Below are 25,012 nucleotides of genomic sequence, written 5' to 3'. Positions count from 1 at the left end.
TATTGTTCCCCCAAACTTCTGGTGATCTGAGCAGATACCCTGGAGAGACAAAACGGGGCCCACCCTGGCTTCCTGGGGCAGGACAGCGCCAGCCTGTGTGTTTTTCTTTAGTCTCAGAAAAGCCAAAATTAGCCTCCCTGTTGTTTCTTTTCTTGGGAGCCTCTAAATTGTATCTCAGGAAAAGATTATTGTGCTCTCGGGACCCTATCTTATCGTGGGGTGTGGTGGGGGGGTGAGAGGAAAATGGTCTTTGACAAATTGGTTCAATTCGGACAGTCACATGACTTCCCACCACGTAATTGCCCACCCCAGCTTTAGTAAAAGCTATTGTGTAAATTCCCAAATATTTAAGCAAATATTTAACCAGGCCTGAAAGAGCCAGGGAGCAGTAAGGTCTGAAGCACTCGTGTGCATGATCTCTTTGCATTTATTTTCTGTCTGTGGTGACACCAGGGGGGCTCTGGGTTCAGGGCTTATGTTATTGCCTATCCGTCACTAACTTAGTTTTTGTTTTTAATTAATTTTCATTTAAATTAAAAACAATCTTATTTACATACCAATCCCAGTTGCCTGTCCCTCCTTTCCTCCCATCTCACCCTCCATCCACTCCTCAGGAGGGTGAGGCCTCCCATGGGGGAATCATCAAAGTCTGTCACATCATTTGGGGTAGGATGGAGGCCCTCCCCCATGTATCTAGGCTGAGAGAGTATCCTTCCATAGGGAATGGGCTCCCAAAGCCCATTCATGCACTAGGGGTAAATACTGGTTCCAACTTTGCAGAACAGAAAACACAGCGGTAGCAAGCAGACCATTAGGGACAGTCACCACCTTTTTGTTGGGGAGGGAGGTTCTGTTTGAGGTGTGGGCTCCAGAGGCTGGATCACCGAGTCAAGTGTGCTTCTTCAGCTTGTCTCTTTCTCAGCCCCTCTGAGGAGACACGAAACTATCCTTGTGGCAAAAACTGCTCAGAAGACAAAATCATGTGTCGTGAACCAGGGAACAAAATGTGACCTGCGTTGTCAGAGCTGAAAATTTCACACAAAGAATTCAAGGCATGGCCAGGCATTTGCCCTTGTGCAATCTTCAAACACTCCTGGGTCTGCTGAGAGAGTGCGTGAGTTCCCACTGACTCACTCAGCCTTGCTCAGCATGTTGTCAGGGGACATTCGGGGGACAAGGCAGTGGGTGGGCAGCCACACGTGAGAATGAGTGTTATCTGTGGGGAACACTTTTCCCCTGTGCTCATGCAGTCATCTGTCTGATATGCTGGAGGGTGGAGGTGGGCAGGAGGGAAGGGAGTGTCTAGCAAAGAGCCATGAGGTCATCGGAGCACCAGGCTTTCCTCACTGACCACTGGCCACAATTGTCTTCCTGCTTGGATTCCCAGGGGCTTTACCTCGGCTCCCACAGATGCTTTGGGTACACACATTTTCTTCCATCTCAAACTATGACCTGACGGCCAGATAGGCAATGTATTATTTGTCAAGAGATTTGAGATTAATCTGGAAACTGCAACTTGTTCCCAGCTTTGCTGACGGCTCTGATGTATTGGACTTTATCTGCGATGCCCTTCCTGCTGCACAAGCCCCCAACTAGGCATGAATATGTGGGCAGTCCTCTGCCTTACCCCAGCCCTCGCTGCCTCTCTGTGACTTCTTACCAGGATTTGGGGTTCCTCCCCACCTCTCTACCCCCACCCCAGGTCACTGAATCAGTCAGTGTTACTGGTGAGACTGCTGTGAGTGTGACACCTGCAGAGACTCTGCTGCCCAGGGGATGCAGTCAGCAGGCCATCTGAGAACTGTCTCAGCACGTCTTTGATGTAGTTCCATTGTGTCTGCAGCCTCATATGAATAAGCACAAAGTCTCCCATCTCTACAGGTGACCTACAACAACCAATACGGTTCAAGCTTCCTGACCCACCGATCCTTTTTCTTGGCTGCATGGAGGTTTTGGACAATCCACACATCGTATGGTTTCCAAGCAGAGATTTTAAGCATGTGGGGATTTTTCTCCTTCCTTAAGGAAACAGATACCTGTCTTGGGATCCCCGGCATTGGCTTCGCTAGGAGTATAGGTGTTGATAGTCCTGAACCGCTGCTTTAGAGAGAGCAGTGGTTGTGACCCTTTTGGGTGTAGGGGAGAACCATTTCACAGGGGTCACCTAGGATCATCGGAAAACACAGATATTTACATTATGATTTATAACAGCAAAATTACAGTTATGACATAGCAAGGAAAATAATTTTATGGTTGGGGCCACCACACATGAGGAAGTGTATTAACGGGTTGCAGCCTTAGGAAGGTTGAGGAACAGCATTAAAGGGTTGCAGCCTTGGGAGGGTTGAGAACCACTGATCTAGAGGATAATGGGAGCCACCAAGTAGAGCCTTCTGCCTGAGAAAATGGCTATTAGTTCCACCCAAAGGTGGAATCAAAGCAAAGCTGCAACCCCTCTGGGGAAGAGAAGCATGGAGGGGGGAGGTGTGGCTCAGACAGCAGGACAGGACTTGAACCAGATATTCCCAACCAGCAGGTGCACTGGGCGGAGCCTCTACAGGTGAACTGCTGTATCACTCAAGAGTGAGCCAAGGTCAGCAAAGGTGAAAGCTGCCCCGACCTCCTGCTATGAAAAGCCTCCTTGGAGCCAGCTGAAGACATAGGAGGACCAGTGTCCGACAGTGACACCTGGAGGCATTAAGCAGTCACAGCAGAGGTGACGACTAGTATTTCTTGGTTTTACCCAGTACTGGTGTCTTCTTATTATTTACTTACTGTGTAGTACTTTGTATGTCCTTACTAACCCTTACTATGTGCCTTTTGGTTGTTCGTATTTATTTGTTGATGCATTGTGTTTGGAGGTATACACTTTCTTGTCAATAGATATATTTTAAGTGACTCGTATTCATTTACTACAAATATTAGTGCAGGGGGCTTGCTATGTAGCAGTCTGGCCTTGAACCTCTGACCCTCCTGTCTCCATCTACTGAGAGCTGGGATTACAGGCAAGTACCACCACACTGGCCCATGTTCAGTCTCTAGTGTGGACCCAGAAAAACAAGTATGAAGCAATATTTCTGCTCTCAAAATCTGCAAAAGCTGAATGCAGTTATGGGGTCCCAGACCCAGTCACTAAATACATGAAGGGTGGGGCCAGGAAATGTGAATGAAATCCAAACCGAACCCAAACCACAGGTAATCCTGAAGCACAGTCAGGGTGGGGGACTGTTACCTTAATTTAGTCATGGTCACAACCCAGAAATAACAGGCGGGCCTGTTTCCAGGAACTGTCTGGTTTTTAAATCCTCCTGCTTAGTGAGAAGCTTCTGGCAGTGCATGCCTGAAACTGCCTTTCTGTCATAAGGGGACAGGCAATTGTAGTCATCCATGGGCAAGATATGTACGCCCATGTGCTCTGTGCTCTTGACCTTCCCCCACCTCGGGAGATCATGATTAGCTCTTCCAAGCTAGACTCAAAGGTCGTATCCTTGGTAAATGCCTCCCTGCTCTAGCATTAGAAAAACTCTAGCAGCAGAAATACCTCCCAACCTTTCCCCGAGGCACCGTATTCTCTTCTCCAGTCAACACAGGGCAGGACAGGGTGTTTTTTATACTCTTCCCAGATGCAGAGTGGCCTGCACACACTAAGCCCTCAGAAAGCATTAGCTGAGTGAATATACAGGAAGGGAAGACCAAAGAAGATGAAGGGATAAGTTAGGCAAGGGAGCAGAAATGTGACCCCATTCATAGGACAGCTAGTGAAGCCTAACTTAATGCCAGTCTCTTGAGAGAATGCGACCTTTGTTCTGCACCAAGAGAGCCAGCTGAAGCACTGGCCTGTCTCCTGGGAACTGTGAGTCCAGAGAAAGGTGAAATTACCGTTTTACTTAGAAACATTTCTTGTCTCACAACCCTGTGTGACCTGAAGATACTAATTATCTCACTTTACAGCTGAGGAAACTAAGGAAGGTAATAAACAGAGCTGGGGTGCAGCTCAGGGGTAGGGCACTCTCCAAGCAGTCATAGGGCATCCGTTCTCTCTGTGTTCGGTTGGATCTGCTCCGCCTCCCTGGTGCAGCCATTAAGGCCAACATCTCAGATGGCTATTCAACGTCAGCTTGACTGGATTTAGAATCGCTGTGGCAATGCACCTCAGGGAGAGTCTGGGAGGGTGTTTCTAGAAAGGTCTAACTGAGTAGGGAAGACCTTCCCTGAATGTGGTTGCCTCCATCCCTGTGGACTGGAGTCTTGGACTAAATAAAAAGGAGAAACTGAGTGGAGCCCAGCATTTATGTCTCTGGGCTTCCCGACTGTGGCAGAAATGTGAACATACTCCTGCTCCCTTGCCTTCCCTTCTCCTTCTTTCAAGTCCCCTCTTTTGGTTATTTGGTCACAGTGACAAGAAGAGCCACTGATCCAGTCCAAACCTAGACCTTGCCTTCCATCTTCTCTGGCAGCTGCCTGCACTGGCCCTCCTGGGACACTGACTCACTTGGGACAATAGGTGAGTCACTAGATTCCTACCGGGATCTACTTCCTGCCTAAGGCTCTATGAACAGGGTGACACACTCTGCTACTGCAGTCACATATTTCCAAGTCTTTTCAGTCTTGCCTGCTCACAACTTTAATCGTACACACAGCTGAGTAATTAAAGTATGCCCAGGCATTAAAAGACATCGGGGTGAGTTTGAAGGAGAAGTGTATCTGGTCCTGAAAATGGGGAAACCTATATAAATGAAATCCTTTGTGCTATAAGGCGACACAGCTGATCTCTCTTCATGATGTGTTGGAGCTTGAAGAGCTCTGTCATGGCTCCTTAGGAGTCTTTAATTTCCTAGCAGGCAGAAGAGGTGGACATATATGTGAGGTTAATCATAATAACAGCTAGGGCCGGGCATTGTGGCGCACGCCTTTAATCCCAGCACTCGGGAGGCAGAGGCAGGCAGATCTTTGTGAGTTCGAGGCCAGCCTGGTCTCCAGAGCGAGTGCCAGGATAGGCTCCAAAGCTACATAGGGAAACCCTGTCTTGAAAAAACTGAAAAAAAAAAACAAAAACAAAAAACCAACAACAACCACGACAGCTAGGCCCAGTGGCTCACACCTATAATCCCAGTAATGGGAAGGCTGAGACCGGAGGATCAAGAGTTCAAGACCAGCCTGGGGGTACACAGTGAATTTGAAGTCAGCCTGTGCTACACTGTAAGACTCTGCCAAAAAAAAAAAAAAAAAAAAAGAAAGAAAAGGATCAGAATCCCACAACTGGTGAGCTGTAGGAGTCAGGACGTGCCTTCTGGGTCTAATGTCAATGACTGTCTTTTGTGTAGCAAGCCAGAGCCAGGAGGAGACCCCCCCCCCAAGACAATCTCATGCCTCAGCCAGGCCTGAATGCTGGCTGCTATGCTGGGCGTGTAGGCAGCACTTCATAGCCCTGTGTTTTATTGTATATTATCTTATCTCAATAGGAAAAGGCAATTCAGGCAGAGAATTTCCTTGTCTGGACGCTCCAGGCTTTCCGTTTGTCCTGCTTTCTGAGCCCAGTGCACCCCCATTCCTCCAGCCACAGAGGCACCTTATCAGACTCGCACCAGGCACCCCATCTAAGTCACAGGGCCTGCTATTTTCTCAGGGCCAGACCAACTGGAATCTGTCTACCCATCCTGGCCAGAGAGTATTGCTTTGCTTGGCACCCAGCCACGCCTAGGAAGATGCTAAAAAGTGGCCCCTGGCCATCTATTCCATTCACAGAGCCTGAGGACTTTAGGGACTTGCTGGCAAATGTGACTGATGTCCCAGAGAGCCTTCTCAGACCGGACCAGCACTGAGAGCCTTTCTTTTTTGGGGGAGAGGGGGGTTTGAGACAGGGTTTCTCTGGGGCTTTGGAGGCTGTCCTGGAACTAGCTCTTGTAGACCAGGCTGGTCTCAAACTCACAGAAATCCACCTGCCTCTGTCTCCCAAGTGCTGGGATTAAAGGCATGTGCCACCACCGCCAGGCCTGAGAGCCTTTCTTTAAATCTACAACTTATTTGGAAAAAAAAAATCCATCTCTAGGAAGAGCCAGGTGTGGCTATGCCTGCCTCTAATGCCAGCACTCAGGAGGCAGATGAAGGTGACTTTGAGGCCAGCCTGGTCAACGTAGGACAGCTATGTAAAGAGACCTTGTCTGAAAAAGCAAAACAAACAAACACAAGGCAATAGAATGTTTCTGTCTTTTGAGTCTCCTCTATTGTTCTTCTCCCCACCTCGCCATGGTTTTAAATAGCAACTTAGCTGTTGTTTCCCAGGGGCTCTCTCTGGCACTTGTCTCCAGTTTGGGAATCGTTTCTACCGGATCTTCTATTTTCTTTCTTGAGTCTTATAAGACATGATGGGCAATGAGCTGAACTACAGCATCTGCTTGAGCCCAAGGGCTTCTCTTGAAATAGAATAGAAGGTATTTGTGCTACAAACTTTGAAGACCAAGGAATTTTACTGGGAGACATTTTGTGGCAAGGGTGGGTGGAACACAGGCTAGGCAACCCATGAGCTACACCCCTAACCTGGGGAGCTATATTTTTTTAAAATTATATAGGTGCTCCTACAGCCTAGAAACCACAACTACATGAATCCGTGATTATAATTGCCAGTGATGCTGCATGCTCTCTTGTGTTCGACTTCTGTTACTTGACATTGTATTGAATAGTTTTTACTTTTTGCTTTTTATTTTAAAAATTTGAAGATTTATTTACTTTTGTGTATATGAGTGTTTTGTTTGCATGTAGTTAGAGAGGGCTCAGGTCCACATGACCTGGTAACTCAGAAGCCAGGTTCTAGCTAGGGAATACCCAAGAGGTCTGGTGGGAAGGCTCCACAGTGACTATAGTGGTTTCCATTTCTTGATCTGCCAGTGTCCCTGCCTAACTACTGACTCTTGAGCCGGTGTTCAGTGGGAGCTGGAGATGATCTAGTTAAGAAAGTTAAAATCTTGGCACTTGTATCTGGAAAGCAGCTTGGAGTCTGGGGATAAAACTAAGTGGTGATGTGCTTGCTTAGAAGGTACAAGAGTGGAGACCATGCTGTGCCTTGCTCTAGACCATCCCTCGGTGTTAGAAACAGCGGCTTTCAGGCTGTGCCTTGCCTTATGTAACTCCATTTTTCAAGCATCCTTTGGCTCCATTGTATGAGTGCATATTCAGAGACAGGGTGAGTGTGTACCTTGTACATGAAGACACCATCATGAGTCCAGCAACACCCATGAGGGCCAGACTTATTAAGAACATATGCCCAAAAGTAAAAATGTATCACTTACACATTTTTTAAAGTATGTTAGGAACAGAAGAACACACGGGTGTAATTAAACCCTTATCGGTAAAACCAGACCCAATAACTTATCAAAACTAAACCCTCACCTAGATCACATAGAAAGGACACCTAACAGGGCAATACCAATGACCCCACCTACTTTTCTACTGTCTCCAGGGTTTCAGTTTAGCTCAGTCTCCACTACTGGAGTTGCATTGTCTGTCCATTTGTCCAAATTCGGTCATCCATCTCGCCTCCATAATCCTGAGCTTCTGCAGTTAGGCTGGACCATCGTGACCCTGTGGCTTGGCTCTCTGCCTTTAGCACAATGTTCAGACTGTGTTTGTTGGTATCTGTCTACCACCTGCTGTAATCTGCATCGGCACCAGCTCTCTGCACCTGCCTCCAGCAAGCCCCTGACTCTGCCGCCCCTTTAACACTTCGTAGCTATTCTGTATCCCATGCACGCAATAGATGTCCAATTACATGGTGGTGTGCAGTGTGTGATCTGAGAGTTAGTATTAAATAATTAAGATCAAAATAAAAGAACTTGTGCTTGCTAGTTGTCTGCTACCAAGGAAAATCTAGACTTTTGAACTTACTGTTACGCAATCAACTCTGACCTTGTTCAAAGATCGGGTAGAATGTCTTGTTTCTGGCGGCAAAACAAAACACCCAGCGGAAGATGAAAGTAGGGCTGTTGGAGACTTGCGATCAGAGAGCTGTTTTCCTAATAAACTTTGGCACCATCTGCTTTTCTTTTGTTAAATCATGCACCTGCGCTTTTGTTTTTTAAAAAGTTGGATTACTTAGGTAGAATGGTTTGCAGCTTCAGGCAGGACAGTCGCAAATGCACGACAGAACGGTCTTGTAACTGTCTTTTAAAAACTCAATGGGGAAAGACTTTTAAACCATTGACGCCCTGGCAAAGGACAAGAGCCCAATGGGAGAAGTCTGCTCGCTGAGGTTGTGGCAGCAGGGTGCGGTGCGCACGCGCGGGTCCTGCGTTTCCTTCCTTCCCGGAAATGCCCCTCGGTGGAGCAAATGGCCCCAACTGGGGCTGTTATCCTGGTTCAGTTCTGCTCTGTGCGGTCCCGCTGCCAGGGGACACTGCTTGCGCGAGGGCCGTCGAGGGTGAGCCTTGTAGACCCCGGGGAATACGAAGAAGAAACGCCCCGGCCTCCTCCTCCCACACTGGCAGCCGCCGGCAGGGTTCCCGAACGACCTACCCTGCTCGAAAGCAGCAGTTTCAAATGCCCAGTGCCATGTTCGGCTGCCAGATTTAGGCAAAGAAAAGGCAGATTAAACGTTCTTCGGCACTGGGCATTGAAACCAGAGCCATAGCGTGTTTTAGGCACGTGCTTTGCCTCTGGGCTCCCCCTCGTTTAATTTAAAAAAAAAAAAAATCCCTTTCACCTTGGAGACTGGATTTTGCAAAATTACCCAGGCTAGCCTGGAGCTTGGAGATCTTGCCACCCTCCTGTCTTGGCCTGGAATAACTGAGATTACAGGCCAGTGCCACCAGTCCCTTGCTCATATTAGGCGTTCTCTGTGTCATTTGCTCTAGCACCGGTCTTGAACTTGTCAGAGACAGTCTCTCACTAATTAAAAGAGTTCTTGAACACTACAGTGTACCTGGTTTCTTTTTGTTTGTTTGTTTGTTTGTTTGTTTGTTTGAAGCAGAGCCCCCTCTGCCCATGCATTGCCTTTGAACTTCAGAAAGGACGAGTGGAAGAGTACAGGTCAAAGTGCACAAGCTGCAAAAAAACGTGAGGGGCAGGAGGGAGATGTGCAGAGAACTTGGAAGCATTGTGAAGGTTTTGACCATTTTTGATGCTAGAAATCGAACCCAGGGACTCCCTCACACCAAGCACTTACTATACCACTCAGTTACATCTTAGCCCTAGTATTTATCTTAAGTGGGTAGTGAAATTTAAGCGGGGCGGTGGGGGGTGGGGGATGGGGTATAGCTTGTAAAGCTGCTTGCTGCTAAAACTGAAACCCCGATTCAAGTCCCAGAACCCACACGGTGGAGAGAGCTGGCACCTGCAGGTGGTCACTCTGACCTCCACACATGCTCCTTGGTGCAGGTGCAACATACATACACACAAAAAAAATAGTAAATTGAAGCAGAAGTATACCCTATGTAATGATAGCTGTTTTCAAGGCGTATATGGAACCTACCTTCATATAAGATTTCTGAGTGTTTGTAAAGACGTCAGTCTTACATATGAAACGCTGACTGGCATATTCATGAAAGAAAAAAGGAAGAAAAACTTCTATTCATGGATGGAACCCAAGGCCCCAAGCATGCTAGGCAAGCTGTAGTTGTATCCCCAGGTCAGTGACGGTTGGTTGTTTGGTTTGGTTTTAGGGTAGGTCTCACTATGTTGCCCTGGCTGTCCTGGAACTCTAATGTCTAAACCAAGCTGGGCTTGAACTCACAGAGATCCTCCTGCCTTCATCTTCTGGGTACGGGGATTAACTGCACCACCACACCCTGTCTGATTTGTTGGTCTTTTGAAACAGGGTCTTGATTGCTAGATTGACCTTGAACTTGTGGAAGTCCTCTTGTCTCAACTTCTCAAGTGTGGGATTAACAAGTGTGAGATATGCTTGGCCTTTCATGTTACAGATGGGGAAACTGAGCCAGAAAGAGGACTGACAGCATACTGCCTCAGACCTGGGAATAGGAGACTGGCCCTGGGAATAGGCTCTTGTGCCCAGTGCCTCCTTAGACTAGTGACTCAGTTCTCTTGGAAACAGACATGCACATATCATCAGATGGTCCTTGTCCTCACACACCTCTTTCTGGAGTGACTCCTGGATGGGTTTAAAGTGGTTAGTTCTGCAAGACCTATACTATTTTGTTTTCTTCTCTTGAGACAAGGTCTCCTATGTCCCACACTAACCTTTGCTGTGTAGCTAAAGATAGATGACCTTGAATTTCTAATCCTGCGGCTTCTGCCTCTCAATTCCAGGTGTGTATCATTCACTATATGTCCTGTATGCTGTACTAGAGACAAGCCAGGGCCCTGTGCATGCTAGGAAGGCATTCACCCGCCTGAGCCACGGCCCTCCAGGCAAGCTGTTAGGAGAACTTAGTAATCAGAGCACCCCCTAAATCAGACAGATTTCAGGGCAGATAGCATACCTGGACTCCAGGAGTTTAAGCAGGGCCTTCACTGTCATTATTATGGCCACTTCTACTTGTGGGGCTGATGCTTTGGTTACTGTTACTGTTTTGGGCATGTTTCCTTATCTATAAAGTACAAGACTGGGCATGGTGGCTCCACCTGTGATCCCAGCACTTGGAAAACTGGGGTAGGAGGGTCACATGGTTTTGAGGTTATCTTGGCCTCTTACAGTCCCTGATTTTTCTGGTTTTTATTTTTATTTATTTTTTGTTTTTTAGAGACGGGGTTTCTCTGTGTAGCTTTGGAGCCTATCCTGGCACTCACTCTGGAGACCAGGCTGGTCTCGAACTCACAGAGATCCACCTGCCTCTGCCTCCCGAGTGCTGGGATTTAAGGCGTGTACCACCAACGCCTGGCCTTTTTTCTGTTTTTCAAAGGAATATACTTTAAGCATGTGTCTCATGTTTACTCTGTGCCCATGACTACATTTCTGCTTCATGAAAAGTGTGGGATAAGAAATGCACTAATTGGGGCTGGAGACATTAACTGTAGCCTACCTGAGCAAAACCTTCCTGTTTTGGTGTCTTGTGTGGCTACAGCATCAGTACTAACTCCCTAGTCTCCATAGCCTGGTTCTTTTCCAGCTCTCTCCTTTCTAAACTACGTGGGCCCAGTCAGGTTTCTCCTTCCTTGGCTGGACCGCAGCCTTCCCTGCCTCTAGTTTGCTGTGCTCTGGGCTGGAATGTTCCACTCCATCCCATGCCCAGTGGTCCTCTTTCCTCAAAGTGGTTTCCGTGAGCAAAGCTGACTCCAGCAAGCTCCCTCACAAGAGAACGAAGGACTCAAAGCAGATAAAGTAGCTTTGAATTTTAGGTCGCCAGGGAACGAGGCTCTATGCAGAAACCTGCACAACCAACCAGCTTCCACTGGTACCGGTTCTTCACGCTGTTGAGACTTGCACCGCCCCTCAGGAGAAACGGGGCAGCAGCGGCAGCTGAGTCATAGGTGGTCACGGGCCAGCTGGGAGCAGAGCTGTGCTTCTTGGCACTTCTCCCAGTTCCTCTCGTGGCCGACTTGTGTACTAGGATTCAGACTTATTCCTGTACTCCACTGTGAGATATTTTAATCCATTCAACCAAGATTTATTCACTCAAGTGTTTGCTCCTGCCTTGCCCTATTCCCTTTATTCTTCCCCTCACTCGTGGTCACAGTATCAAAATCATCCTCAAACACCCTTGCCACGCTTGAAACTGCACTTTCGCACCGTGCCCTTATCCCTTGCATGCTTCTGTTATCCCTAACGCACAGAAGGCCCCATAATGTGCAAACCCAGCCCCAGCACAGACTTTGTTAAGCTGGAGGGAATCCTGTTACCAAGATCGGGTAACGCTTGCCCTTGCCCTGCCAGTGATCTTCCAAATATTCGGTTGAACAGGCAGCCCCACGTAACGTGTGGCAGGTATGTCAGTGACTGGACAGCAGAGGCCAGTTCCTGTGTGTGTGCCCAGGTCCCTTGCTGGTGGGCCCACTCTTTCATCTGGCCTTAGCTGATTCTTGAAGAATGCATCATGTGGAGATGCAAATCTTGGAACTCACTCTTGGTGAGTTGATCCTCTTATTAAGTGAACAATATTTATGCTCGAATCTCATGGGAATAGATCCCATGTCTTTTGGGAGAAAGCTTATCTTTACAAACAGGATTCACGTATAAATTTCTCATCACCAGAGGAAACTTGCCATGTGCAGATCTGTCCACAGGCCCCACAGCCTTAGCTCCATTCTGAGCCATGGGGTAGACTAGCCAAGCTAAGTGACAGTTCCATATCCCACACTCCTTGGGGAGCTTCTGCAGCAGCTTCCATTTCTGCTGTGGGTGGCACTGTAGGTTGGTTCCCATCTGGTCACTGGCAGATGCTTGAGCTTGAGTTCTGAGCTGATAGACTGTCTCCTAGTGATGTCAGTTGTCTGAGGTCAAGTCCACCGGGCTCAAAGAGCCCTTGTGCATCTGTGATCTCAGGCTCTCCACGTTGTTCTTGTTCCTTTCCAGGTTGACATCTTCGGGGTCCCACTGTGGAAAAAGACAGAAAAGATAACTTGGTGTGACAGATCCTTTCCAACAATTCAGCCCAGCCACCCCCAGATGACAGCCCAATCCTGGGTCTCGTGACCCAAGCAAAGACAAGGGAAAGTCAGTAAGCACAAGCTAGTAAGCACAGGCCTGTGTTCTAGGATCTAGAGAGAATATAGCTTTATTAATTTAGTGGTGTTGGGGGTGGAAGCCAGGCCTTGAGCATGCTAGGCAAGTGTTCCACCACTGAGTTATATCTCCTGTCCCCACACTGGCCTCACCACCCCCACACAGTGTAGCTTTAATTCAAGGAATGAAAGAGTAGCCGCCCTGAGAAAACTAGCCCTGCCTCCCTTTCCATCTCCTCCAATCCCTCCCTCACCAAGCCTTGCTCAAAATCTTGATGTGTAAGACTCCTAGAAAAGAGCAGATAAACTCAACTCTCTTTCCAGCCCAAGGGAACAGCTCCTCTGTTGTTGTTCTCTGAAGCTTTAGTCCAGTGAGCTCCCACCCCTGACTTGGTATTGCCCCCACAGCTCATTTGCATCCACACATGGACAGCTCTAGTCTCTCCTTGGACATCTACCTGGCCCTCCTGGAGATGGCAAGTTCCTAAAGAGCAGAGCACAGCTGGGTCTTTGGCCCCAAGTAGTCTTTCCTCTCATCTCCAGGCTCAGTGGATGTCTAAAGTGAACTCTTAAAGGCCAGCTCAAGGCCAATGAGATGGCTCAGTGGTAATAGCACTGGCTGGTCTTCCAGAGGTCTGGTTCCTAGCACCTACATGGCAATTCACAACTATCTGTAATTCTAATTCTAGAGGATCTGATCCCTTTTTCTGGCTCCTTTGGCACTGCGAGCATGTGGTACACAGGCACACATGCAGGCAAAAATTTTCCATACACATAAAACAAAAACAGATGGTTCAATGGGTAAAAGGTGATTGCTGCCAAGTCCGGCAGTATGGGTTTGATCCCTGAAGCCCACATGAAGGAGGGAGAGAACTGATTCCTGTATGCTGTTCTCTGATCTCCACATGTGAGCTGTCTCTCTCACACACACAATTTTTAAAAAGCCAGTTCAGCATGATGGATACTGCCATCACCAACACCAATAAGAATGGCAACTTCAAGTTGGAAAAGGCTTGAGAGGAGGGATTAGAAACAGGCCTGTAAGTATAGATGGAGTTATCCGCAAAATACTCTTTAAAGATGTCAAAGCAGAGAGCGAATCCTGCATGTGATTGAAGATGAAGAATTTTATCACTGGGCATGGTATCACACCCCTTTTATTCCAGCATGGCAGAGGCAGGCAAATTTCTGCGTGTTTGAGGCCAGCCTACATAGATGGAGAGTCTATATGGAGAGTTACAGGACAATCGGGACTATACAGTGAAAGCCTGTCATAAAAATACAAAACAAAGCCAAGCGGTGGTGGCCCACACCTTTAATCCCAGCACTCAGGAGGAAGAAGCAGATGAATCTCAGTGAGTTCGAGGCCAGCCTGGCCTACAGAGTGAGTTCCAGGACAGCCAGGGCTACACAGAGAAACCCTGCCTTGAAAAACCAACACCATAACCAAGCAAAAACCAAAATAATAAACAAGCAAACCAAAACAACAAATAAAACCAACCAACCAACCAAAAAACAAAAACACGGAAACAAGCAATGGTCATGGGAGCTATGTCAGCTTAGGCTGAAAGATCTATTTGGGCAGGATCATAGACCCAGCCACACACATGCACTCAGAAAAAGATACTACATCATCACCTGTGTCACAGCTCAGTTCTGAGAAGTCCAACAAAAAACCACAAAGGGTTTCATCTAATGCCCATAGCATATCAGCTCTAAAACACAAATTTCAGCTTTGTTTTGAATAAAGAACCTAATTCAATTAATGATTCTCCCATATAATCAAACCAAGTTCTACTTGGCGATTAAAAACCCCACTATGGGTTGAGAGATGGCTCAGTGGTTAAAAGTGCTTTTTGTATAACCACAAGGACCTGAGTTGGGAACCCAGTAACCCCAGTGATGTGAGGGGTAGCGACAGGAGGATTGCTGGGGCTTGTTGCCTGCAAGTGTAGCTGAAAATCACAAGGTTTAGGTTTACAGAGAGGTCCTACCCCCTTATTCAAAGACTCTTTCCACCTATATGAGGTGGAGAGTAATAAATGAGGATGTTCTCCTTTGGCCTCCATGAGTGCATGACATTCTGTACCACCCTACACACACACACACACACACACACACACCATGTTAAAAAGATCACTGCAGACCAGTGACTCTGCAGACTTGGCACTGAGGTAACTTGGTTCATACAGCCAGTAGTCACTGGGCTGACGCTGGGGGCTCTTCAGCCACTGCTGGTGGGGTGAGACACATGGTTTAGCATCTTTTTTTTTATTTTTAAAAACTTACTTATTTTTATATGCATTGGTGTCTTGCCTGCATGTATGTTTGTGTGAAGGTGTTAGATCATGGAGTTACAGGCAGTGTGAACTGCCATATGGGTGTTGGGAATTGAACCCAGATCCTTTGGAAGAGCAGTCAGTGGCTTTTAACCACTGAGCCATCTCTCCAGCCCCACTGTTTGACATCTTAACAAGTCACTACAGTATTTCTTAGATGCTCTGATGTTTGAAAGCCACTGTTACAACTCCTTGAATGCTTTGTAAGTTATTATTGCTAACCCTGATGGAGTCACCTGCCCGTGAACAGGAAGAGTCTGGCACTTTGAGCAGGTGAACCCTTTAGATTGCATCTTAGAAGGCATGCAAGTGTCTGTCTTCAGAGTCTACAGGATAATGTGCTGAGGCCTACAGGACAGTGTGAGATCTATAGGACAGTGTGGAATCTATAGGACAGTGTGGAATCTATAGGACAGTGTGGAATCTATAGGATAATATGCTGAGATGCTCTGAGCAATTAAAAAAAACATAATTAGAAAGAAGGCATAAAACCTGCAGTAATGACGCACATCAGCATTCAGAAGGCAGAGGCAGGAGTTCTAGGCCAGCCTGGCCTACAGAGTGAGTTCCAGGACTGCCAGGGCTACACGGAGAAACCCTGTCTCAAAACAAAACACACACAGAAAAGAAAGAAAGAGAGAGAGAGACAGAGACAGAGAGAAAGAAAGAGAGAGAGAGAGAGAGAGAGAGAGAGAGAGAGAGAGAGAGAGAGAAAGAAAATCATAAAACTAATTTGTGTGAGAGATGATGTATTTTTGTGTCACAACAGTCCTGGGTGATGACAGGCACAGGTAACTGTCACAAAATATGCTTATCTATTATTGCAAGTGAGGAGACTGCCAGCTGCTTGAGGTCTCAGAAAGACAACGGCCAACGTTCCAGGCTGTTTCTCACAACTCCTGCTGCCACACCCCAAATACCATTCATGACCTGCAGCTACTCCAGGGCTCATAGACCCTGACAGACTGTTTCTTCACTGGGTTACACTGAGTTTTTTCCAAGTTGAGCCAATTGGTTCTGAATGCTTCCCAGTGCAGAAAAGACCTGGAAAACAGTGCACCCCAAATGTACCCAGACTTGCCTCCTGACCATTCTTATTTCTTACGTATCTGCTTTACAGTGCTGGGAGTAGGCTGTAGTGGGCAATCTCTCCACTGAACTGCATCTCTAGCTCACATTCTTTTCTTTTAACTAACTAAAAAAACAAAACAACAACAACAAAAAAAAAACCAAACCGTCTTGTCCTCCATCAAATAGGGGTCAAAACAGAAATGGAAAATCAAGCCATGGAAGTCCTTCCCAAAAGAGATCAAACACTTGTCCATACCTGCTCCGAGTTTAGGGCTTCCCAATACTTCTGCTGTAGGATAAAAAAGAGAGACAGAGTGTTGGACAGATCTCGCCCAGGGCCACAGAGGAAAGCTCAGAGTCAGTCCCTGTGCTCAGTGAGCCTTGGATGGCTGGGTGGGGTGGGGGTGGGGTCAGCTCCACATTCTAGCAAGCAGGAAGGCAGTCGCTATTAGCAGCATGAATAATTTAGTAAGTTAGATAATTGATCAAAATAAAATAAAATAAAACAAACCCACCATGGTTATGCAGAGCAGGGTTCTGGGAGAAATGACTCTAAGATACTTCACAATTACTATAATTAGAAATTACGAGTGGTAGTAGTAGTTCTAATAATAGTAATAATAACAGTAAGTCTTCTATTTATTAACCACATAGCTGAGATGATCCAATGAAAACTCATAAAACCAAGAAAGAGGTGCAAATAAAATCTCCACCTGTGGGGTTTGCCAAGCAGCTGACATGGTTTTGACTCAGGTTTACTGCATGGTTGGTTCCACTCCAAGCCTCAAGTACGCCAGCCCCTAGATTCTGGAGGAGAAGTGCAGACTGTCTGCTTGTTCCTCCAGCTCTTCATTCGCTGCCCAGGAGACTTGTGTTTCTGACACAAGAGCTAGGAATCTATGCCAATAGCCTATCCATGGATGTCTATTAAGCAACTTAGCAGCCACTGGATGGTAAGGTTATTGGCACATGAAAACAAAGCTTCTACTGTTCAAATCTTTTGTGTATTTGTTTTTTGAGACTGGGTCTCCTGCATAGCTGAGGCTGGCCTTGATCCTTCTCCCAAATGCTAGACTACCAGCAAGTGATGACTTGCCTGCCTTGTTCATCGATTTCAATGTTAGAAGCTTTAATGAGAGGGTTTTTAGTCACACACAAAGGCGAGGAAATAATGAAGACCAGCGAGACAGCCAGCTCCTTATCTTCTAATGTGGCATTTGAAAGTAAATCATTTTATTTGCAAATAACTTAGAATGCTTCCATAGGTGAATCCCAATTGTAATTGTAATCTCCATGTAGCCCCAGCTAACCTCTGTGCAGAATCCTTAACTGTCATCTTGTTTTGCACGGAGGGGGCGCTTATCCTGAAACCTGGGGCCTCATGCATGCTAAGCCTGAATTTCTTTCTTTCTTTTTCTCTTTTCTTTTTTTCTCTTTTGAGATAAGGTCTCCTATTATGGCTCAGGCTGGCCTTGAACATGTGGCAGTCTTAAGAGCTGGGATTTAAGGTGTGATACACCAAACCTGGCCTAAGCATTAATTCTACCAGAACTGCAACCCCAGCTGCCATTCCTCTTTTTATTTTCAATCAATTAATCAGGCCCTCAGTGTAATAGGCTCTCAGTGTGTAGCAGAGGCTGGCATGAAGCATGTCATCCTCCTGCCTCTGCCTACGTATCATTATGACTGGCTACCATGCACCTTCCTTTTTAAGTTGGAAAACATATATATAACACTGTTCTTGCTCATGTTTGTCCCATCCTATCCTTCCCTGTCTTCTCTCTGCTGGCGTTCTCCTGTTTTTTGTTTGTTTGTTTGTTTGTTTTGTTGGCTTTTCTGTCTCTAAGTGGAGAGGAAACATTTAGAAGCAAATGAATAGCACAGATACGCCCCAGCCAGTTGGCTGGGGCTTCTGGGAAGAGGGCACTTGGCCCCATCCATTTTTAAAATAACATTCTTAAGGGGGAAACGTAAGTAGAAAAAATTCATTAGAATAGGTATGAGTTACTAAACTGCTATAAAGCAGGGGCTGAGAAAGCGCCACAACTTTATGGTGGAAAGAAGAGAAGATAAACTCAGAAGCACTTTGCTTTTCCTTAGAAATATACAGACATCCCCACAAAATGTAAATGGCAATTTGTGGTGTTACAGTTGGTGTACACTCGTTCTTTAAAGAATGTTTCAGAGTGCAGTGTGCTGTCCTGGACCAAATCCAGCTGGTGGGAAACTGCTGAGATCCAAACAGAGCCTGGAGTCCAGCTGGTAGAAATGTACTGGGTTCATTTCTGAGCTTTGCTAAATGTAGCCTGTTATGTAAGTTACGAACAGAGGCAGCTGGGCAAAAAAGGGCAAATGGGAAATTTGTACTAATTTTGAAAAAAAATTCTGTACATCCAAAAATTATTCCAAAATGAAAAGTTTATTTAAAGCCAAGCAAACCAGTAAGTAGGTTTGAGTCTCCAAAACAGCTGGGTGGAAGTAAAACCTTGACAGTCATTCCAAGCACCGTCACCAGGGACAGTATGAGATTTGAGAAGAGCGCCTCTGTTGGAAGTAGTTAGGGATTTTTTGTTGTTGTTTAATTCTTTTTTTTTGTTTTTTTGTTTTGTTTGTTTTGTTTTTTAAAGACAGGATCTATGTGTAGATCAAACTAACCTCAAACCTGCACGCCTCCTGCCTCTGCCTGTAGTGCTGGGATTACAAGCATGCACCACCACACTTGTTTTAAGTTATCATTTTGAGTCAATGAAGACAACATTTTAAGCCCAATTAACTCAAATCTTTGTAACAGAAGTTTCTACTCCCAAAAGACTAACAATAAAAAATAAAAATGCTTTAGGTCTTTCCCTATTTCAAAAAAAAAGACAACATAAACTTTTTAAAAAATTTCTCACAGGAAAAGATTCAAAAATAACACCCCAGCTGGCACTGGGGAGGTGAAGCAGGAGAATCAGAAGTCTTCAAGGCCATCTTTATTCAAGACTACATACTAGTTTGAAGCTAGACTAGGCTACATAAGACTCTAAAAAAGAAAAAAAAAAAAAAAAAGACTCCCCAATATATACACACACCCCGTACAGGAGAGATGGCTTAGCACTTAAAAGCACTGGCTTCTTTTCTAGGAGACCCAGGTTTGATTCCCAGAACCCACGTGGTGGTTCACTCCAATTCCAGGGGATACAGTGCCCTCTACTGGTCTCTTCAGGCACTGCATGCACATGGTACACAGACACGCATGCAGGAAAACATTCATACACAAAAGTAAAAACAAATGTTTCAAAGTACACACATGTTCTATATTCTATCCGTGGGAGATTTTCTCTCTGAGCGCTTATAGAATAACCTGCTGGGAACAATTATCACAGTCATGTTGTATGTATAATGATACCACATGCGTAGATGTACACGGCAGTAAGATCAAATTGTGCGAATACTTTTTCCCTTTTACACACAATAAACTGTCTTCATCATTTGAGAAAGGGTCTTGACATGTCTGGACCTCCAGGCGTGGCCACCACACCTGGCTCCACGCATTCTTGAGTTATTTTCAGGCCCATGAGTCTGTGAGCCACAGCACAGTGTTTCACTTCATCAACTTCCTAAAACACGCGTTCTCGTGCTTCTCAAACCGAGAACCATGTGGCACGTGGATGAAGCACGCGGCAATATTTCTTCTCTTCCCGAGGAAGTGAGGGGGGCTAAGTACTGAGGAAATAAGGGCACATTCTAGGTTTAAGCCACAGACTGGGAACTGAAGCACACTCTGAGAGGCCATCTGCCCAACTTCTTCCTCCTATATTTGGGGAGAAGTGACTGTCCTCAAGAACAGGGACATAAGATGGTACTCGACTTGGTGGGGTTTCACATTTTCGGATCGGCCAGAGAGAGACGGAATAGGTACATAGCTCCTAGATTGCATTAAATGGGATCAAACAGGAGCCCAGGTGGTCAGTGACAGATTCAAGCCAGAGAGGTAGGGGAAGGGCACTCAGTAGTATTCAGAGGAGAGGGACAGGACAAGGCAGAGGCATCTGGATGGCCAAGAGTTGAATGCCATCAAGTATGTGAATGATGCCAGCTTAGGGATGGCAGAGGGAGGCCTGACTCCGACCCCACGCTTCCATCTGAAGGCGTCTGCAGAAGATCTGAGTCACTGTGGCCCAGAGGCACTGGAGCTGCCTGCCTGTGGGCAGGTTCAGGCCAGGCCCTCTGTCCTCATATGTTTTTCCTTCAAATGCCCACGCTCAGTAAATGTTTGCTGGATGACCAGATGCTGAGGTGAGGTTGCGTCATTTGCTAACAGACACCTTCCTGATCTCACTCAGTAGCAAGCATCCAAGGATGCTTCATGGAACATGGCTCCCATGGCTCCCCAAACCAACAGCATGGAGGAGGTGACTGTTGGTTAGTGAGCCAGGAGCTTGATTTGAATTTTCTTTTCTTTTCTTTTTTGAGGGGGTGAGGGTTCGAGACAGGGTTTCTCGGTGGCTTTGGAGGCTGTCCTGGAACTAGCTCTTGTAGACCAGGCTGGTCTCGAACTCACAGAGATCCGCCTGCCTCTGCCTCCTGAGTGCTGGGATTAAAGGCGTGCGCCACCGCCGCCTGGTGATATTTTCTTCTTTGCTCTCTTTATGCTTTCCAAACTGTCTGCCCCACATATGTATATTCCATGACATCTCATTGCACAGGCAGGATGGCATGGTGCTGGAGCAGAGCTGAAAGCCCACATCTTGAGGCACAAGCATGAGGCAGAGGGAGGCACAACCCCTCCCACCTAGTGACACACCTCCTCTAACAAGGCCACACTCCTTAACCCTTCCCAACCAGTGCTACCAGCTGGGAACCAAGCATTTAACTATATGAACCAATGAGAACCATTATCGTTCAGACCAGCACAGTGACAGATACTGTGTGAGTCTTTAAAAGACATAGGTCTGATACGGCTCCACAGTAGCATGCTCTTGTAGGCTGGTCAAGACTTTGGGTTCAGTCCCCAGCAGTAAACAAAACAATATAGAAACAGAAAGGATGAATGTTTTGTTTGCTTTTTCGAGAGACAGGGTTTAGCCTGGGCTGTCCTGGAACTTGTTCTGTAGACCAGGCTGGCCTTGAACTCACAGAGGTCTACCTGCCTCAGTCTCCCGAGTGCTGGGATTAAAGGTGTACGCCACCACCACCCAGCTTACAAATTTATCTTTTAATGTGGGCAGACTCAGCCAGAGCCACTTACTTGCTTAATTTGGCCTCTAAGAATTTATACATATTTAATTTGTTGCTTTGTTTTGAACCAGCCTAAGCCATCAATCCTAAACCACAACATGGAGGCTTTTAAGAGATTTATTACTCTTGTGTATTTTTTTTTTTTTTTACTGTTGGAAGGATCTGAATAGGCAAGCAGTCTATAAGAAATGGACCCCAACATTCAGTATTCCCTTGACCAGCCCAACCATGGAATTGCTGGAGTCCCATTCCAGTTTGAAAGCTTCTCCATAAGACTGTGGGAGCCATGCAGAGCGTCATTCATAATTAGCAGTTTTGGGGTTAATAAGGCAGGGTTAGAAAGCAGGTCAATCTCAAGGAGACCCCAGCAAGTGTTGGTAGGAAACATGCCCATGCACCCACCCACCGGCCCTGTACCTCCAGGTCGGAGTTGATGGAGGAGACCTCAGAGGAGCTGCCGGAAGACACTCTGGCCTGGATGACCTGAATGGGAGGGTATGATGGGGGCTCCTGTAGGGAGGCATCTCCGGTACTCGTCTGTCCATCACCGGGTAGCCTGGTGGCACTACAGCCTGCCTGCAAGAGTGAAGGAAAGGGTGAGCAGGGACACTTGACTTACTTCACTTTTTAGCATTCAAAGCATGCATACACTTCAGGATTCCAAAGGCACAAATGTGTGTGCTGCAGTGTCCCTGGACCCTTACTCCACCAACAGTGGAGTGACACACTCTACAGTCTCTTACACGTTTTATTTTCACTTAATGATACACCTCAGACACAGCTCTACGTGATACGCTATGGGGGTTTGTTAAGAGTAGCATTATCGATGCTCATACCCTTACCGATGGGTACTCAGGGCTTTGAAATTTCTTGCTTTTCCAATCTGTGCTGACCATAGTAAGTCATACCAGTGCAGTGGTTTAAACAAGATGTCCCTCGTAGTCTCAGGCTTTTGAGTACTAGGTCCCTAGTTGGTGGCTCTGTTTGGGCAGTTTAGGAGGTGTGGAATTGTTGGAGGAAGTACATCAGTGGGGATGAGCTTTAGTACTTTAAAATTCATGCCATTGCTAGTTTGTTCTATTTTGTGTCTCCAGTTTCCAGTTGCCAGATCCAGATGCCATGCCATGTCTGCTGCCCTCGAGGTTATGAACTCTTACACTCTCTGGAATCATAAGCTTAAATACACCATTCATTCTATAAGTTGCCTTGGTCATAGAAAAATAACAAACACAGCCAAACAGCTAAGATTTCCGGCTACTCAGAGAATTGCTAGGAATTTCTGGATTAGAGAGGTGTCCATTTGTAACCTGGTCATGTAAAACACATCCCATGGAGGCCTTGTCAACTCGCACCAGAGCAGCGTGTGAATGAGGGTGGGAGAATTGGGAGACATGGGAAGAAGATATTTGGTGACTGGGAGCTATCTGTTATCATCTATCTTCACCCTACCTAGCCCATCTATTCTCCACAGAGCACAGGGACTGTGGAAGTCTCCTCAGCCACCAGAAAAGCTCCATCTGCAGAATTTCCAGAGCCATGCAACATCCCGGGCTTTGGCCAGGGTGTGGAGTGTGCACTCAATCCCAGCATTTAGGAGGTGGATGCAGGAGGATCAGGAGCTCTGGCTCATACTAAGCTGTATAGTGAGTGCCAGGACAGCCTGGCTTGCAAGAGACTCCCTCTTTGAATCACAACAATAATAACAAAAAGGAGAGGGCTTGTGAATGACACAGTTGGTAGGATATACTGAAGAGGAAGTGGTGGGAGGATTATGAGTTCAAGGCCAGCCTGGGCTATACATTGGGTCTGGCAACATGACTCAACAGGTAAAGGTCCTTTCCAGCAAGCCTAGTGACCTGAGTTTGATCCCTCAGAATCCACAAGGTAGAAAGGTCAGAACTGACTCCTACATGTCGTGTGCATGACAATGATACAACCGCTCGACCACACACAGCCTAGAAAAGCTTTCTGAAAGGTCATCTTCTGCTGACCGACTGTGTCACCTCCAGTGGAAATTTGTCCTCTTTGGGTCTCATTTCCCAGCCAATCAATGAGGGTGGTGATCTCAGCAATGATAAAGGGACCCGACATAAACGCTCTGGCCCCAATAATGAGGGCTCAGTCCTAGGTGGACTGCACCATTTCATATGAGTCAGTGGACAGGTGGAGACGGTCCACACGGGAACAAAGGCCACGTTCTGGATGCAGCCCAGAAACACGGGTTAGGCACCACCCTGCTGCCCTCGGAAGAAGGGAGCTGAAATAGCAGCCTGTGGGAGGAGCCGGGAATCAGGTGGCTTCTAGGCAACAGAATGAATTCCCCGGGGCAGCTCCACACCCAAATCAACAGTTGAACCAGGATTTTCAAACTTCTCTATTGAGGGTGGAGCTGTAGGTCCTCAAGACCTCGGTCCCTCACGCCCTCTGGTGGACACAGGTGGAAGAGGCACCCTGGTGGTTGGGCTTCAGTAGGGGAGAATGAGGGAGGCACACACCCTTTGTGTGTGAGTAGGGGTTGGGGACAGGGGGTAGTAGGGAGGGCAGTTCCCTAGTATTGATCATAGGACACTGAGGCGTGAGGTGGCTGAAGGTGAACACAACTCCACACTCACGGAGCATGCTGCTAAGCAAGCACTCTAGAAGCGAGTCACAGCCCAGACCCCACCTCAGAAAACATTCAGACACTTTTTTTCTAAGTGCTGTGATTTAAAAACAATCGCTCCGGAGGGCCCCTCTTTCTTTCCCTCTGGTCAGAGAATGCTTTCAAGAGTGGGTTCTTCACTATTGTGCTTTGATTCTCTTGAACTTCATCACGAGCAGAGGGAGTCACCAACAAGTAACCGGGAAAAGGGGCAAGCCTAGCTGTCAGGCACCAAGTCCTCCAAACACCAGTGTCCACCACATAGTGGTGCAGGGGCCACACCACTGAGCTACCTGGTCAAAATGCACTTGTACTGAGGGCCCATGACCTGCAAGTTCTAAGCTCCAGGAGAAAGCCAGGCGAGAGAGGGCCGGTGCAGAAAAGCAAAACAGTGGCCAGGGCTTTGCTGAGAACCCCTAGAGTTAAGAGAACCAAGGAAGAGGACAGAGAGTTGGGGGGACTTCACCCTGGGGGTTGGGGAGGCCTGGGGGTGACACACAGGTTGCAGTCTGAGAGAGAAGCAAAGAGTAGAGAGAAGGCCTGCACAGCAGGGGAGGAGGGAAGCAGGCTAGAAGGCAGGGAGGGAGCTCTGAGCAGGGACACAGCCAGGGAAGGACAGGTCAGGGCCTGGGAGGGCTGGAGTCCCTGGAAGGAGTTTAGATTTTATTCTGTGTGAAAGAGAAAGCGAGAGAAGTGTTTTAAACAAAGGCAGGCTAAGATGTAAGTTATGGGGACAGGAGAGATGGCTCAGGGTTAAGAACACTGGTTGGTCAGAATCCAGCACCCACATGGTGGCTTACCAAGGAACCAAAACTCCAGCTCCAGGGGATCTGAAACCCTCTTCTGACCTCATGGGCTCCTGCACACATGTGGTGTATATACATACATAACTCAAATGCACACATACATGTAAAATAATGAATAAAAATTTAAAGATGCAAGTTACATTTGGCGTGTCGGCACACACCTACAACCTCAGTATCCAAGGTAGGAGGAGCTCAGTTTCAGGACAGTTAACTCTACAGAGTTTGTCTCAAAGAAACAAACAACAACAAAACCCCAAGCAAACCAAAAGCAAGGCAAAAACAACCCTTATGGTTGCTGGAGTAGACGTCAGGGTGGGACAGGA

The 25,012-nt window shown here is 46.9% G+C and overlaps 1 protein-coding gene and 1 long non-coding RNA gene across 5 annotated transcripts in view; one reads left to right on the top strand and one right to left on the bottom strand.

Moving 5' to 3' along the window:
- Positions 1–1,285: 1,285 nt before the first annotated feature.
- Positions 1,286–8,962, top strand: LOC118238796. Its single transcript, XR_004769947.1, has 4 exons — positions 1,286–2,000; positions 2,534–2,716; positions 4,397–4,504; positions 7,457–8,962. It is a non-coding gene; the product is annotated as an uncharacterized LOC118238796 (long non-coding RNA).
- A 2,572-nt stretch (positions 8,963–11,534) lies between these two features.
- Positions 11,535–25,012, bottom strand: part of Tmem44 (transmembrane protein 44) — a 30,945-nt gene continuing 17,467 nt past the window's right edge. For 2 of the 4 annotated variants that reach the window (XM_027412898.2, XM_027412895.2), the window contains 3 exons: positions 21,660–21,818; positions 16,279–16,311; positions 11,535–12,484 (listed from right to left, as the gene is read on the bottom strand). In XM_027412898.2, the coding sequence (XP_027268699.1) occupies positions 12,374–12,484; positions 16,279–16,311; positions 21,660–21,818 (303 nt within the window). In that variant the 3' untranslated portion in view covers positions 11,535–12,373. The remainder of the gene's footprint in view (positions 12,485–16,278; positions 16,312–21,659; positions 21,819–25,012) is intronic. The other 2 variants (XM_027412896.2, XM_027412897.2) reach the window with 2 other exon arrangements.

Source organism: Cricetulus griseus, chromosome 4 (genome assembly GCF_003668045.3).
Source record: "Cricetulus griseus strain 17A/GY chromosome 4, alternate assembly CriGri-PICRH-1.0, whole genome shotgun sequence".
Lineage (NCBI taxonomy): Eukaryota > Metazoa > Chordata > Mammalia > Rodentia > Cricetidae > Cricetulus > Cricetulus griseus.
Note: the sequence above shows the minus strand (reverse complement) of the source record. Positions and strands in the feature narration are given on the sequence as shown.